Source organism: Acomys minous (genome assembly GCF_964271855.1).
Source record: "Acomys minous genome assembly, chromosome: 5".
Taxonomy (NCBI): Eukaryota; Metazoa; Chordata; class Mammalia; order Rodentia; family Muridae; genus Acomys; species Acomys minous.
The window spans coordinates 3,350,054-3,367,514 of record NC_140494.1 but is presented as its reverse complement, the minus strand read 5'-3'; the positions used below and the strand labels follow the sequence as shown (position 1 = coordinate 3,367,514).

The window sequence follows — 17,461 nt, the reverse complement described above, 5'->3', positions numbered from 1 at the left end:
CTGTACTGCCTCCCTAAATAGATGCTACCGGGTAGGGCTGTGTCTTAAGTGTCTTACGTCCCCAGCGTTACTTACCTTGGTGCTGGCACGCTGTGGGCGAGATTAATGAAAAGTGAATCAGCAAATAAAGCATTTCTTGAGCCGCATAATTGTACTAAGTATGGCAGAGCCTGGAGTCAAGCAGCGTTAAGAATTAATGAGGGGCAAAGGGAAAGCAGCTATATTTTTTTTTCCTACAGCTCTAATTTCCATAGAATCAAAAGAAGCCTGGGCCTTGGGAGCCACGGGGCCTACACTGGAAGGGCAGTCTGAGATAGAGTCCACGTGCGCCAGCCAGCTGAATGCCGAAGCACTTTAAGGAAGAGTTAGAAATGTTACTTTGCGTCACTTGAAACACCTGCTTTAATGAAGCTAGAATCTGAAAATCCTTTCTCCATCAAGACAGTGCCCTCATTAACTGTTTCTCAACAGTCCACAGACCCTGTTAACTCTTTCAATTAGGAAATGGCTCCCAGGCATGCCGGGAGAGGCGATTAGCTGGCTTGCACTGCTCCCTGCTGACAAGTGACTGTCAGCTCCACCTCCAGGACCCCCAACCAAGAGGCAGACCACCTGGGGAACAGCTGAGCCCAGAGGAACCCTAGACCCAAGGGAAGTGTGTCAGCTGTGCTGTGTTGCTGTTTGCAGCTACCCCCGCAGGAAGAAATCGTAAGGGGTTTGCTTGTGTTGTAAATTCACTTTTCTCAAAGAAGAGCAGTTATTGGCTTGAGAAGTAAATGCATCCTCAAAAGATCACCAAGAGACTCAGTCCCACCACGCGGGAGGAGACAGTATAAAGACAGCCTGTCCTGGACACCTAAGTCCTTTTAAGACCTGGAAGTCACCAGAAGCCAGGCTAGCAATGAAAGTGAGTAGGAGGAAGTGAGATTTTCTAGGGAAAAAAAGGGGCAGACCCGGCTGGGGAGCTAGCTGTCCAGGAGAGAAGGCCGCCCAGTCAGCTGTTGTGGAGGCTATAGCTTGGTGTAGCGGACTGGTCCTCTCCTAACTGCAGACGGTGCAGACATACCTCCTTCCCTGTTACGCCATCCCTCAGGCTTCCTGTGATCTCTCACAGCTCCACATAGTCTTCTCTTCCCTTCCTAGCTGGTCCTTGTTTTGTCCCACAAAAGAAGATCCAAGCTGGGGGTGGGGGAGTAGAGACAGAGGTCACTCAGGTCTCAGGATTTAGTTCTCAGTAGACCAAGCCTCAAGCTAGACGTCTGTACGGAGTACTCTCAGCACTGTTTGCTCTTGGAGAAGTAAATCTTATTAAAAATGGAAGTTCTGCTCCACTGGGGAGGGGCCCAATTTGCATATCATCTCTTTAAAGAAATGGTTCATACATAAATTCATCAAAGAATGTAAAAGAGTCCGGTAAAAACTGGAGGCTAAGCCAGCACTCTGCTCGACCATGGGCCACACAGAATCCAAAACTCAGCAAACAGCAGTGTGTGCACACACACACACAGAAAGAGAGAGAGAGAGAGAGAGAGAGAGAGAGAGAGAGAGAGAGAGGGAGAGAGCAGGGCTGCTGAGCCTCCCAGTCTCATCCTCTTGACTTTCAGTTGCGGGGCCTTGAAAATTGGATTTGTATCGGGCTCTCCAGCGGGGACTAAAGCAATCTCTCTAATTACACAGACTCCTAGGGAGCCCCTTCTTAGAGGATTTCATGGAAATTCTGGTTTCTGTCCTCAAGGTATTCGCCATGGAAGTGACGAGACCATGTATATTCACACTCGTATCCGTGAGGGCAGGAGAAGGAATAATCTTTGATTTGTATTCTTTTGGGGGTCTCCTCAAATAGCAGTGGTCCCTGTAGTGGTTTAAAGATGTTAAGTTTAGAATTTGTTTTCAAGGGTTCCAGCAACCCATTTTTGTTGACCAAAGTCCCTTTGGCTATGGGCAAGTGAGCATCATCTTTTGAAAAAGAAGTCATGAAATGCTCGGCACTTTTTTTCCTCCATGTTAGTATGGACTACTTGCCAACGCCTAGCAGTTGATCTAATTGGGAGCAGGGCAAGGTAAAAATGCGGAAATGGACAAATGGGGTAATGAAAAGAGTAGCCTCCATGTTATTGGCCAGAAACTGGTCATACGGGGAGTTTTCTGTGCGGGTGGGCGCGATACAAGGGGGCAGGGTCAGAGGACAACCTTAGGCATCAGTCCTAACCTTCCACCTTGTCTGAAGTGGGGTCTCTTTCTTGCCACAGCAGGCTAGCTGCCCTACAAGCGCCGAGGACTTCTCCATCCTCACCTTCCCGTTCACTGTATAAGTACTGGGGAGCAAGAGCAGCAAACTTTACGTGGGTACTGGAGATTCAAACTCGGGTCCTTACATCTGCACCACAAGCAGTGCGCACACTGAGCCATCTCTCTGACATCTCTTAGAGATTTTTCAAGTGGCCATTCAGTTAGGTGTGGCCTCAAGACTCTCCTCACGTGCCATGTATTGAGAGTATCTAAACAACGTTGATGATAACTGAAGGCGTTTTACAGACTGCCTCTGGCAATCCTGATGGAGCTGTTACAATTCCTTCCATTGGCCACAGGCAGAAGCTCACTTTCATAGTTCTATAAACCATTCCATAAAAAATATATGCTTCTCAGGTTTCGTAAGCCCCAAAGATCAGCAGTTGTATGACCCCCTAAATAGACCAGGAAGGAGGGGCGTAACTCAGGGCTGCTCTTTTGGTGCCTCTATGCAACCTCAAAGAAGTCGAAGGAGATTTGCCTCTCAGACATGGAAACTGTCAGTTATGAGCAGAAGGAAGTTCTGCTGTCTGCTTCCTCCCATCTAGCCTGTAACCCCGAGGGGAGAGAGAAAGCCGTAGAACTTCCAGTGGGACTCTCCCCTCAATTCCATTGTTATTATGACTTTGAGACATTATTCTCAGGTATAAGATTGAGGAAATATATATAGATACCTATTAAATATATAAGTATATGTATGCATACATGTATAAAATAGAAGCAGAAGTGTCTAGAGAGACAAAGGCCTCTAATGGAAACTGCATTGATGAGAACAGTGAGGGTAGAGGATACGGGGAAAGGTATCCAATGCACTATATATATTTACATTAAAATGCCTTTGTATGAGCCAGAGGACAGAGAGCAGAGCCATGAAATGAGATGGGCATGAAATGGCCATTGAACTCACAAACTTAGTTTGAGCAGCTGCAGTTGCCTGTACAGGGCCTGCACATGAGTGATCCCATCAAAATTCCATCACAGACAGGGGAGGGACTCAAGTGGACCGGCCCCTCCCTGGGAGACACTGCAGTATGTGGCCGCTTGGGGCTGAGATGTCCTTGTCTTCATTGCTGTAGAGTGCCCATGCTCCAATGGATACCACCCAGCCATAACTGAACTCAGTGGGTCACAGAATAAACCAAAAACAAAACAAAAAGGCATGAAAGCGAGACAATAGAGACTTGTCAGAAAACAGGAGGCTTGTGAGGGTCAAATGGGGATAAGAAAGGCTAAAGAGATGAATGTGATTGGGATGTATTTCAAATATACATTTAACACTATCAAACATTTTTAAATGTTCTTATGTAGTACCGCACCATGTACAAAAGAACATATATAAAGAAAAAGGACGTATAAAGATTCACAACATACATACAGGCACACACCCCTGAATCAGCTCATGGAATAAGATCAGGGCCATGCCCAGGTCCCAAGCAGGTTGCCATGAGCACAGCTCAAAGCTCCTTTTCAAGGCTGATGTCAGTTGTGGGCTGGTCATTCTGCCACACGAGCCACTCCCTGATGACAAGGTGTCCAACGCTAAGCAGGATGACCTATGGCAGGGGGTGCCCCCCTCAAACACCACTTCACCAGCTCCAGCCCCAGCCTGTGAAATGTGACTGTAGAGGAGACGTTTTCTGAACTTAAGCCTGTGCCATGTCACAAGCTTCTGGGCCCTCAAAGGCCTAATCATCAGCCCCACAGCCATGCTTGCTCTTGAGGCAAAAGATGTACGTAAACCACACGCTCTTGAGTATTCCAGACCACTGGACCTTGTTCGAGCTTCAGGGTAGACCTCTACTGAGGTGTGAGACTTCACAAGGCAGGCGTCCCCACAATGCTCGAGTGTAAATGCTAAATAAAGCAAAGGGCAGAGTTCATCAGGATGTAGAGAGGGAAGCACATTTTGGGGAGAGGGTGAAGGAATGAGGTCGTCTGAATTCCACGACTCACAAAGATTTTGAGAGCTGAAGGAAATAATAGGCAATGTTTCATAGACCTCACATATGCGTAGGTATCTCCCCAACACCATGGACGCCAGTAACTTTTCTCACCATTGTGGCAATATACCAGACAAGAAACAGCATAAGAAGGATGGGTTTATTGTGGCTGACAGCTACAAAGGCTATACAGACCCAAGTCCAACATGACAGGAAGGCAAAGGAGCCTGAGATGGCTGCTCATGCTGCACGTTGGTCAGGAAGCAGAGAGAGAGTGAATAGGAAGTCAGACCAGCTATGAAGTGTCAATGCCTGTGCCTGGTAACCCACTTCCGCCAATGAGGAACCTCCACCTCCTAAGTGTTCCATAACCTTCCCGAGCAGCAGTGTGAGCCTGTGAGGGACATAGATTCAAATCATACTTTGGGACACCTCTCCACAGAAAACACAAATGTGTCCGCAGGGCCAAGGCCTCACCACCTTCTGTGGCAAACATTTCCTCAAAGGTGACTCCTTCTATGAAAATACAGGCAAAGACCCCTGTGCCAGGATTTTCTGGAGGTAGGATTTGGATTGTTATGACGCACATGACTGAAAGCCCCAACCTCTTTCCTTTTAAAGTCTCAGCAGGAACCCCTGCAGTGGCCCCATTCCTCCCCCAGAATAGATTTGGCTATGACTGGCATTCCTTTCTCTCTAATACCAGTATTTCCACAAGCTTCCACTACAAAAAAAATCCTTACTTCTCACTAGGTCAGCAGGCACTGGGGCAAAACTTAAGGGTGATCATGCTGGCCCCAGTCGCAAGGTCTCATACTGATGTCTGCCAGCCCAGCACCGGGCTTTCACGTGGCTGTACAACACAGTTGAGAACAACTTAAAGGGAGGAATTGTTTATTCTTTCCATGGTTTCAGAGACTGCAGTCCATTGTTTCAAGGAAGGCATATTAGGATAGAGAAACTTGTATCCCTAGTGGCCTGGGAAGCAGGGACAAGGGGACTACTCACACTCCACTTGCTTTCTTCTTTACCCCATTTTGTCCAAGAAGCCCAAGGGGACAGTGTCATCACCTCCAGAGTGAAATGTCCCCAATAATTGGTCATCTCTGGAAACAGCTTCATAAGTCTACCCTGAGACATGTCTAGCAAGTCCCCTAGGTAATTTTAAATTTAGACAAGTTAACATTGAAGATCAGTCATAGCATTACCATGGATGTCAACCAGATAAACACCGAGACAGGTGTCTACAGGAAGGTTGGAAAGCTCTGTTGCCTGCTTTTTGATCACTCCCCGCTGGTGGGGTTGCCTCACCAAGCCACAGGGGAAGAGGACAGAGCGCGAGCTCTGATGAGACTTGATGAGCTGGGCTGGGCTGGAGGGGAGGTCTTCCCTTCTCTGAGGAAGAGGGGAGAGGGATCGGAGAAGAGGGAAGGAGGGTGGGGCCATCATCAATGTAAAGTGTTAAATAAGGTAACTAATTAATCGCAAAGAGAGCCCCCTACAATTGAGTCCTTGAAGCCTACGCTGTTCTGACCACCCTTTGTGTCCCCTAGGCTTGGACACCAAACAAGCACAGGTCATCGTTCTGTCCTCTGGGACCAAGTGCATCAGCGGTGAGCACATCAGTGACCAGGGGCTGGTTGTCAATGACTGCCACGCTGAGATAGTGGCCAGGAGGGCATTTCTTCACTTCCTCTACACTCAGCTGGAACTGCACTTGAGGTAAAGGGGCCCCTGGCATGGGCTGGGACTCACACACCTTAGCTAATGAGAAGCCAGGCAACCAAGCAATGAATGAAAAAATAAAGACCCACAGCCAGCTCAGAATGTGCCACTCACTTATCTTGGCAGATCCCACACGTAGTAAGTAACTAGGCGCCACATAGTGTCTATTTTTATTCAGACTTGGAGTACCCCTTGAGTGCCGCACAGACACTGAAGTGTTAAGTTACGATGTCTACATTACACTCGACATCTCATTCCAAGAGAAACCCTGTTTGCCTACAGGTTACACACACCACCACACAGGTGCTCACAGGCACAGACACATGGGATACAACTGGTCATGACCCATTCCATTTTGGGTTTTTTTTTTCCCGATTAAATCATTAGGGCAGCAGCTACTACATCCCTCAGATAGATATTTCCTCTATGAAACTCAAACATCAACAAGAGCACCGGGCACAGCCATCTCTGGATCTTCCATACATTTAATAAGCTATTTATAGAACCAGCTACTCAAAGTGCACATCTCAGTGGGGAAGGACAGGACTACAGTTCTAGGGGCCGCCAACTGATCGTAGAGATTTTCTTTCAATAGGAGCGACTTCTCGAGGGATGATGGGACAGAGATTAGACGTGGGAAGGGGGGAGGAAAAAGGAAAGAGGAAGAGGAAAGAAGAGAGAGGGAGAGAAAGGGGGAAGGAGGAAGAAAAGAAGGAAGCAATGGCTTCACTGTCTCTTGGGAAATAGGAGTCACTGGCTTCTGGGACCATAATCCCATTGATTGAATTGAAAGAGTGTTTGGTACAACGTGCGACGACTTGGATCGATGTGCTTGCTCCTCCGGTGAAACCTTCATTTCAGCCATGGGAAGGCCAGGCTGACATTAACGCCTCCACTCGATTCTGACAAGAATTGTATCCGCTTCAACCAGGGCTCACAGTTCAGTTATTTCTACAAAGAGAAGAAGGTCTCTTCTTCTCTGGCCCCTGGTCAGTTTATTTTTGAGAGTTTCTCAGCCAGCACAGTTTCTTAGACAGATTAAGGTTCTTTGTGTTTAGCTAGTGCCATCCCTCAGGTGCTGGGCTCATAAACGGGCTCTCACTTTACCTCTTGTCCCCAGTCCTCCAATCCAGTCCAGGCCGGTTCCATTGTGCAACCCAAAGGCAAATAAATGACTCTTACAAAACACACAGTGGTGGCCATACTGACACAGATGTCCGGTGGTTGGGAGGCCTTGTCCTACAAAGTCCAGTTGCACTGTCCTGGTGGCCTCGGTCCCTCTCACATACCCACGCTGCCAAACATGTTCCATTCTCTAGATTTCAAATCAGGAATGTGACTAAAATCTACATTGACAGGCTTCAAGATCCCACCTCTTTCCTGGTTACACACACATACACACACTCACACACACACACATTCTATGTGTGCGCTTATGTGGTCTATGTGTCCATGTGGAGGTCAGAGAACAACCTCAGCTGTCAGTCAGAAGCTGTCTGTCTTGCTTGTTTTGAGGCAGGCCTTCTCACTGGCCTGAAACTCTGCACATAGAGTGGTCTGGCTGGCCAGTGGGAAACGAGGATCGGCCCCGTCTCTCTGCCTCCCTGGCAATGAGATCAGAATTGCATGCCGGCAAGCCTGGGTTGCGTTTAACAAGGGTCCTAAGGAACAAACATGGATCCTCCTGTTTGCCAATCAAGCTATCTCCCAAGAGGTGCTAGGCAGTGTGCTTCAGTGCTGGTATTTCCATGTCATCGCAGCCGCCGTTAGGAAAAAGCAGGCTGTCACATGAGCTGCACTATCTCTGGAATTCACATTAAACTTCGGCAGAAACACAGGTAGATTTGATCATGTGACACTTCCTACACGTTCCTGAACCAAGCTAGCCACCGTAGTTTAATTGCTGTGGGTCTCTTTGGCAGAATGTTCCTTCCTTCCTTGCACCTTCCAGCTGCCCTTTCTTTTCCTTTGAAATGGGGTTCCTCGAATCCACTAGCAGGCGTTTCAGAATGGTTTTAGCAAGTGGCTCATTCACGAGACCCTCTTAGCAGGTGCGGAAGTCACACAGAGGGTAGAAAGGCCTAAATATATGCCAAACAGACTCGAATAAAGGCAATACCTTAATACACTCAATTAATTTTTATGTGAGCCTTTGAGCAGTGCACAGCAGCATGATATATTGCCACATCAGTTCCAGGAGGCCTGGTGAGGGGTCAGATGGAAGAGACCAGAGCTGGAAGTCTCTCAAATGCAGGCAAGGGTTTCTACTGTATACCCAGCTGCTCAGCTGGAAGGGCTCTCTCCCACCTCCTGTCTGTGTCACGGAAGACACTTCATCCAACCTAGCCCAGATTTGGATGCATTATAGGCACTGCACAGCCATCTTGGAAAATGAAATACAGCCACACCCGACCCATGTCCTTCAGGAGGGTACCAACAATGGTCACAAAGAGCCTCAAGAATAAACAAGGTTTCCTTCAATGGGCCTAGCTCTGCACTGGGGACCAAGACTGGGTGCAGTTGCTCCCAGGGCTGTGGAAGATGCACACGTGGTGGCGTCCACTTGGGCAGAAAGAAGGAGGTAGCACCATATGAGCATGTTGTAGCTTCAGAGTTTCCTGGGGACACAATGTCCACTCTTCTCTATGTGCGGCCTCAAGGCCCTGCAACACGGAACCCATCGCCCATGGGACAGAACCCAGCAAGAACGGCAGAAAGCAAACTTCCAGAGGATTGCAGAGAAGTCTGGGAGAGAAAGCACAGCTCAGTTGTTCGGTGCCCATTGGTGTGTCATCTCTCCCTTGGGAGGTAGGGCTGCTCAGGTGTGGGGTTACGGACTAGAAGGAAGGTTTTCCTGAAGCAAGAAGAATACAAAGCTCCAAGATTAGGAACCGTGGGTTTGTCTAGGTCCACCTGGATGAAAAAAAAAAACCAGCTCTGCGTTGTTTGCTGTTTCCACCTAGTTTGTTGGTGCCCAAGCTCTGTTTAAAATCCCTTTTCTACTGCACACACTGGTACCCACTAAAACTACTTGAGGCAGTCCCAGGATACTCCATGAACAAGGCCTGGGAAGCACAGAGGATCATGGCTTTATGATAAACTCTGGCTCACAAATGATAAACTTAAAACAACATAGTGGTTGGAGAGACCGTTCAGTTCATAAAGAAATAGTCATACAGAAAGACTATTACAAAAGCCAGGCATAGTGGCCCATGTTTGCTATCCCAGAGCTAAGGAGATGGCAGGCAGACCCCTGAAGCTCACAAGCCAGCCTAGCCTACTTGGTGAATTTCAGACCAATGAGAGACCCTGTGTTAGAGAGAGAGAGAGAGACAGAGACAGAGAGAGAGAGAGAGAGAGAGAGAGACAGAGACAGAGACAGAGACAGAGACAGAGACAGAGAGACAGAGAGAGAGACAGAGAGAGAGAGAGAGAGAGAGAGAGAGAGAGAGAGAGAGGGAGAGAGAGAGATGCAGTGTGAATGGTCAGGGAGATGGAAATATTGGTGCTGCTTGTTTTTACGGCCTGTTCCCAACTGTTCCCAAAGTGTTCATGAAAGGTGTAAACCACATGTGAGTGTGCAAGAGGTGAAAACTGGGCAACTGTAATCCACCAAACAAGACAAAAGCAAGCACCTGCTGGAACATCTTCCTTTTTTTCTCTCTCTCATAAGTGACCTCCATCCTCTTTGTGTCCACAGCAAGCATCGAGAGGACCCTGAGAGATCAATATTCGTACGTTTGAAGGAAGGAGGCTACAGGCTGCGGGAAAACATCCTCTTCCACCTCTACGTGAGCACATCCCCGTGCGGAGATGCCAGACTCAACTCTCCCTACGAAATCACCACGGACTGTAAGAAACCACATATTTGCCTTCTGTCGATGAACCATGCCACCAGACTCCCCCAGGCTAACCTCTGTCTCAGGCCAGCTTAGCCCAAGCGTCTCGTGTGCAGTGTGGATGGGTGGAAGTGCATCATAGGAGACCCCTCCACAACCTTAGTCTGAAATGTCATTGGCAGAAAAGTAGTGTGAGGTCTAAAATTAGCTACTTAATTGCCACAGCACTCTGCTTTAATAGGTCAGACATCCCCTATATCCCAGGCTGGAAAATGGAACCAAAGAGGAAGCAAATGAGAATTATCTGGGGTGAAAGCAAACTCAGACTCGCTCTTTTTGCCTTCATTTGCAATTTGGGTGAGGAGGAAAAAAAACACCTCAACTTTTGCAACATAGCCAGGGGCCAGTATCATGTTGATTAACTTAAAAATTCCATTGCCAAACCCTGCACTAGGACCCACAGGGACAGTCACCTTCGCCACTGCTGTGCCTCCCCCAGGATGAAGGGCAAAGGTAGATGTCCACATCTCTCCAGTGTCGTCGATGCCACTGTGTCCTGATGATAAGAGAGAAAAATCAAGGACTTTCGCCCTCTCGCTTATATGATGCTATATTCTGTTGTTGTTACATGCATATACCTTGCTCTTATTCACAGGTATAACAAATAAACACAGAGAGAGAGAGAGAGAGAGAGAGAGAGAGAGAGAGAGAGAGAGAGACACTCCCAAATTCTTTTTCTATTTTAAATATTTTCTTATTTATTTATTTTGTTATTTGTATGACATGGGTATGTGTGTGCATGTAGATGTGTGCACACATACACACAGTGTACCTGTAGTGATCAAAAGAGAAACTCAGCATCCACCCCCACCCTCCACTTTTCTTGAAGTCAGGTTCTCTTCTTTGTTGCTCATGGCTATCTGTACCAAGCTCATTGGTCCATGAACTTGGGGGCATTTTCCTCTCTCAGCCTCCCATATCACTACAGGACTCCTGGGAGTACAGATGTGCAATAGTGCACCCAGCTTTACATGGTCTTCAAGCCTGCACAGAAAATCCCCAACATACACACACACACACACACACACACACACACACACACACACACACACACACACACTTTCTTTTGCTAAAAGCTTTATTGTAGCAAAGTACTATCTACGTGATGTAACGTGGCTTCTACCATTTCCCCTTCCCTTGAGTCAAGGCTGTGTCTGCTATCCTGCTTGCCAGGATATCCTCACTCTCCCCGGACAGTTCCTGTAGTTTCTCTGATCATGCCTTCCCTTTTCTGATTCTTGCTTCAGCTTGGCTCCCCCACTCACCTTCTAAAGCATGTGAAGTATAGAGAATCCCTGCCCATCCCTCTCCCCAAGGGAAACCAATAATTTTTTGAACAAGTATTCAGTCTGATGGTTAAACAAATAGGTTAAATACATATGGGTTTTAAAGACCCACAACTTCCTCATAGTGGCTTTTTTGGCTTGGTGACATCCTCTACACAAGCCTGGCATAAAGCAGGTATTTGATAAATGTTCATTTTTTTCTGTGACAATTAGATAATAAGTATAATCTTGCCTACAAGGAAAGAAAGAGGGTAGAACCAACCTTTAATGACTATGGTGTGTGTTGTGTTTCCGGGAGTCTTCCTCTGAGCACAGGAAATATTTGATGGATTGCTAACTTTATTAGGATCAGACCCCTTTGATAAACACATATTAATTTTATTTATGCACCAAGTATTTTATGTTTTACTTGGCTCAAATGAAACCCAGAAAAACGTTAGCTGTGGCTACATAGAAATACATATACAGATGTTTAGTTTCATAGTCTGTGCTGGAAGAGCTCTCTAAGCCTGTGTGTTGGTTGTTTGCCTGTCTCTGGGGTAAAATACCGGACAAGGACAGCTTAAACGAGGAAAGGCTTGTTTCAGGTCATGTTCCCAGAAGTGTCACACCATGGTGACAAGGAAGGCATGGTAGCTGTTCACAGAAAGCGGAAGGCAGGGCTAAAGCAAGAAGGCAGAATAACCCCAAGGACACACCTGCAGCCACTTCCTTCTCCCAAAGGCCCCACCCCTACTCTTTACCACCCCAATGATAACCATGGCGATTCATGTCCATTAAGAACGAGTCCAGCAGTCAGTCAGGTAAGAGCCTTAATTAGCTCGCCATCTCTGGAGATGTCCTCATAGATACATCCAGAGCATGTTCCACTAGCCTGGATGTCCTTGAATCAAATCAAGTCAACTATCAAAATTCGGGTGGGTAAGGAAGAGGGGGGGTGCCTGAGAAGAGTTAGCAGCAGGAAATTGAATTTCATCATAAATACACTCTATAAATTTCTCAAAGAACTAATAAAAAATGAGAGAATAGTTAGCCATCACAGGCCAGTCATGGTGATGAACATCCCTCGGACATGCTGAGACGCAGAAACTGGAAAGTCGTGAGTTCGAGGCCAGTCTGGGCTATACCTTGGGCTGGGGAGGTGCTTAGTGGGAAAAGCACTTGCAGTACAAGCATGAGGATCACAGTTCGAATCCCTGGAGTCCATGTGAACAATGGAGCCAGGTGCACCCACAAGCCCAGTGTTCCTGGTGGTGAGGCAAGCACACACCTGAGCTCATATGTGCAAATATGGAGGGAGAGAGGAGAAAGGGGGTAGAGACAGACAGACAGACAGACAAAAAGACAAAAAGACAGAAATTAAAATGAAGGAAGGAAGAAAGGAAAGGAAGAAAGAAAGAAAGGAGCTGATTCATGTCCTTGTAATCCATCAAGCCAGAGCTACATGATACTAACTTGCCCTAGAAATTTGTGAAATTTGGTCCATTTCCCAATAGCTCTTTGAAACATTTGGAGTTTAGCTCTAATTTACCCTGCTTCCTCCTTGGCCCATGTAGCCCCAGCAGGAGTTAGGAGAGGGCTAAGTGAGGACCACAAAAATGTCAACCCTGCCTGAGGCCTCGGTCCCCTGTGGGGACCATTCTGGCTCATTGGGTTTCCCATGTCTCTGTACATCAAGCACCAAGTGTGGCTTCTCAGCCGGCAGCTCCGCATCGCACTGCCAGTGGGTTAGAAAAGCAAACAAATGCCTCCTCAGAGGCCCCCTGAGGGTCGCTTCCACACAGATGTCTTTTATTTCATGGTGCTTTTAAGAAGCGGCAGGTGCTGGAAGGAGGAGAAGAAATGAAGCCTTCCCCTCGGAATGTTGCTACAGATACGGCAAGCAAGGAAAAGATGCCAGTGCCTGCATGCCTCTGATTTAGGCTGGTGTCTCCCGACCCACTGGGGAGTGCAGAGAAGGCAGGCACTTGCAGTTTTGCAAAGTGGACTCATCAGCTAAAAGCCATGCATCATTTTCCCCTCATCACTCCATAAGGGCAGGACCAGCCAACTACCTGCTGTCCTCTGCCTGGAAGAAGCCTTCAGAGAGATTGCTCAGCATCCCTCATGCCTCCTGAGGAATGCACACAGGCTCAGGAGCAGCTTCTTCAATTTCCCCCTTAGAGCAGCTGCTACAACCCTCCCTGCTGTCCACTCGAACACTGATTTTTTTTTTTATCGTTCCCCTTTAAGGAGGGCTAGACTTATGGATAACGGAATTCAAGTGGTCAGGACTTGGCTTTTAGGGGCTCCCTCCAGGACCAGCAAAAGACCAAAGACAATGTTGATGATCCTTCTCTAGGAAGACTTGTAGAGAGACGCCAGGAAGACCTCAGTTAGCTCTACTTTCAGAAGTCCACAGCTGGTACCATCTGCTCCCTACAAGTTAATTTGCAGGAACCCCAGCCTCACTGCACCAGCAGCTCAGGCCCATATTCCTCCCAAATGAAGCACTGGAAGACATCTTGCCTGACCCTAACTGTCAATGCAGTATTATTCTGCACATAAACTGAAGAGCACAAACATACTCAGTAAGATCTTCATCCAAGCTCTAAGAGGCACGAGCAAAGGAAGCTCTGGGAGAGGGCTATCTTCCTGAGGTTCTGTCACTGCCCTGCACAGTGCACCAACGGCACTGCTCACTGAACCTCATTCACTTTCGTCTTACTCTGACTATTGCAGTGTGCTGACCTCTCTCGACTGGAGACTATGGCAAGACCATTCCTTCTTTCTCTCTCTCTCTCTCTCTCTCTCTCTCTCTCTCTCTCTCTCTCTCTCTCTCTCTCCCTCTCTCATGATATACACACATACATAAGTATGCATGTAAAAACATGTGTACCTGAGTGCACATGCATATAACACATAACACATGTGTACATAAGCCCATGCAGCCACATACTGTGATTTATCAGAGTCTGCAAGTACAACTACAACACGGCTACAATTCTTAGGAGACAACTGATTGTTCTCCTTTCTTCTAATTAGTGTAGAACACAGAGCAAAGAATCCTTTAGGTTTTGGGGTGTGTTGTGTTTGTTTGTTTATTGGTTTGTTTGTTTGTTGTTTTGGGGGGTCTGGGGAGTTTTTTGCAGTTTTGTTTGGCTCCTGAATCTCATAGACCTCATGAATCTCAATCTAGCCTCTAATTTATTATGTAGCCAAAGATGGCATTAAACTCCTGACTCTCTCTTTCCCCTGATCTGCTGGGGTGATATGTATGTGCACTACACCCAGCTCATGTGGTGCTAGGGGTGTAGCTCACACCTTCCTGATCTGCTGGGGTGATATGTATGTGCACTACACCCAGCTCATGTGGTGCTGGGGGTGTAGCGCACACCTTCATTCTCGCAAGGCAAGAACTCTACAAACAGAGCTGAATCCCCAACAATTTCCAGAGTTTTGAACAATTATCTTTAATACACTTTATATTAAAATGGAATTACGTCACTTACCTCCTTCTCTTTTCTCACCTCAGGCCCTTGTAGGTTCAGTTTTCTTAACCAACATATCTTATTACAACTTATCAGCCAAGCGTATGTCACTTATAACCCGACTAACTGAAACAATAGGAAAAGAGGGTTAAGGAACACAATAACAAAACCATAAGGATATCAGTTCCAAAGAACAATTCTCCTGGCATAATCAGCAGGATTTCTTCTGCTGGAACCTGGAGTAACCAGAACCCGGAACCTCAGCAGGAGCCGAAGCCTTCCCTGGAGCGATTCTCTCTAGGAGCATCTCGAAGTGGAGCAATAAATAGTCAAAACTATCCCAAGTCTCCAAAAGCCCCACCTCCAGTTCTGGCTCATTTATATATCTCCTCCTCCAGTCTGTTCGAAGGATCTTTTCAGCTGGCAACAATCAAGCTCCTGCACGAGGTAGTTGGTCTTCCAGTGGATTAACCTCACCTGTTCTCTCACAAGACCTTTCCAATCCCACACTTGGGATCCTAAAAAACAGGCTTATCTCTCCTTTAGGCCCTCCTTCCTTCTAACCCCTCCCACATCCGTTCCCACACTCTCAAATTGATAGCCTCTTTTTCTTTGAGTGTTATAGATACAGATAGATACATAGATACATAGATACATAGATAGATAGACAGACAGATATACAAATACAATCTGATGAGTCTATTTTTGCACAAATATATAAATAAAACCTACTGAGTCCATTTTTTGTTTATGTGTATATGGTTCTCAGGGTTGGTCACTTTGTATTGGATAACCAGTTCCAAGACTCATCCTTGGGAGAAGCTAATTCTTCTTTCAGTAGTCATTAGTTGCCTGTAGCTCTTTGTCTAGGGGTGGGACCCCATGATATCCCCACTTTCCACGTCAGCATATCTATTGATATTGTCATTGTTCATGTCTTGCTTATACAGACATCTCCAGGAAAGGCAGTCTCACAGCAGACGACTTCTTAGTATTGTGGGTCTTCCGATCTTTCTGCCCTCCTCTTCCGCTATGACCCCTGAGCCAGAGGGGTCGGCGCTGTGCTGCATGCAGATCTAGCTATTGAGTCTAGAGTGCACACAGCCCACTCTCTGCATTGCGCCTGGTTGTGGTTTACTCTGATGGTCTCCATCTGCTGGGTAGGGAGGTTTCTTTGATGAGAAGTGATAGCTGTGCCTATCTGTGGGCATAAGGATAAGACTTAGAATATAGTTGGCATCTGTGCTAGCCTAGCAAAATGGCGGTCGTACATTTTCTTCTAAGATCCATGACTTCACTATCCGCAGGCTGCTGTCTAGGTTTCTAGTAACAGGGATGGTTTCCCTGCTGCTGACCGGTCCCTAAATCCACTTAGCTGTTGGTTACCGCCAACACGCAGATGCCACTGCTTCCCCTTTACAGATACCTTATCACACTTAGCATTGTTGTTCATCGGTGTCACAGCAAGATAGGGCTGTTAGTAATCTCTACTGCTGTGAAAGCTAGGTAATAAGATAAAGGCTTTCAGGTCGGATGTAGCTCGAATCATCTAAGTCCTGGGTCCTGGGTGTGCAGTGTCTTCAGCAGCAGGTGCTTGCCTTCAACCTGCGAGATGCACCCAAGGGCAGTGGCAACGGCCTGTGTTGCCTCAGAGGTCGCCACCACACGACTGTTAGATCCACGAGAGACTCCCCCACAGTACAGAGTAGCTTCCTTCTGCCAGAGACCTTTCTAGCTCACAGACCAGGAGGTTGCCTGAGTTGGTTGAGCTCGATGGGTGCAGCTCTAGGCAACCATCCTAATTCCATGAAGCAGGGCGCCCAAGCCCAAGGGACAAAGCAAGGACCCTGGTGTTATCAACAAGCCATGGATCCTTGGGATGTCTGGAAATTGTTGCGTTTCCCTGTTTTGCTTTTTCTCAGTGTCTGTATAAACCAAACGTCTTTAATTACAGAATCAATGACAGTTGGCTCCGAACATTCGGGGATGTATGTTGTCTGCAAGCTTGGGAACGTACAGTCGTTTCCGTTCATGGTTTATCTGTGGGGGTCACCTGAGACATTTCTCAAATCTGGGCTCCTGTCAGGTGCTTCCTTTGGCCAATACTATGTTACAGCAAAGGTAGATCGTATTATCAGTCACGCTGTAGGTCACTGGTTTAAAGTTGCCTTAAATCATAGCCTGACTAGAATGGTCGTTTGTTTCTTGCTTAGTAGAGAGGCCTTTCAAGAAGAGAGTGTGACAGAGTATCTGCCAAGACTGCACAGTGCTGTGTGCAGGCCACGTGACTGTCAGCGTGGTGTGTTACCTGCAGCAGGAGGAAACCTTTGCTTCCGCAACAAGCCAGAGCCACTTGTTCCTCTCAGAAAACTCGGAACTGCTAAATCCTGTGATTTCCTGTGCTCCTAGGCAGGCTGAAGTCCATCAGGGTGGAGACGGAGGCCTAAGTCGCTTCTTCTAGATATGAGGCCTTTGTCAGATGCTCATCTAGAGGAGATTTTCTCCCTTTAGGTGCCCTGTTCCTTCACTCACTTAACCGTTTCCTTTGCTGGACAGAATACTCTTAGTTTCATGAGGTCTGATGTGTTGGCTGCCGGCCTCATGTCCTGAGTAACTGGGCTTCTGTTTGCAAAGTCCATGCCTCTATCTTGAAGCACTTTGCCTGCTTTTTTTCTCTGACGGTTTCAGAGTTTCAGGTCTTTTTTTTTCTTTAATTTGTTTATTTATTCACTTTACATCCCAACCACAGGCCCCTCCCTCCTCTTCTCCTGGTCCCACCCTTCTGCTCTCTTCCCCTTTCCCCCTCCCTTTCTTCTCAGAAAAAAAGGGGAGCATCACTGTGCCCCCTGCAC

General features: G+C 47.1%; 1 protein-coding gene across 5 annotated transcripts in view; it reads left to right on the top strand.

The window, feature by feature from the left end:
• Positions 1–17,461, top strand: part of ADARB2 (adenosine deaminase RNA specific B2 (inactive)) — a 542,249-nt gene that overhangs the window by 469,405 nt on the left and 55,383 nt on the right. For all 5 annotated transcript variants that reach the window (XM_084782135.1, XM_084782133.1, XM_084782132.1 and 2 more), the window contains 2 exons: positions 5,783–5,951; positions 9,655–9,806. In XM_084782135.1, the coding sequence (XP_084638261.1) occupies positions 5,783–5,951; positions 9,655–9,806 (321 nt within the window). The remainder of the gene's footprint in view (positions 1–5,782; positions 5,952–9,654; positions 9,807–17,461) is intronic.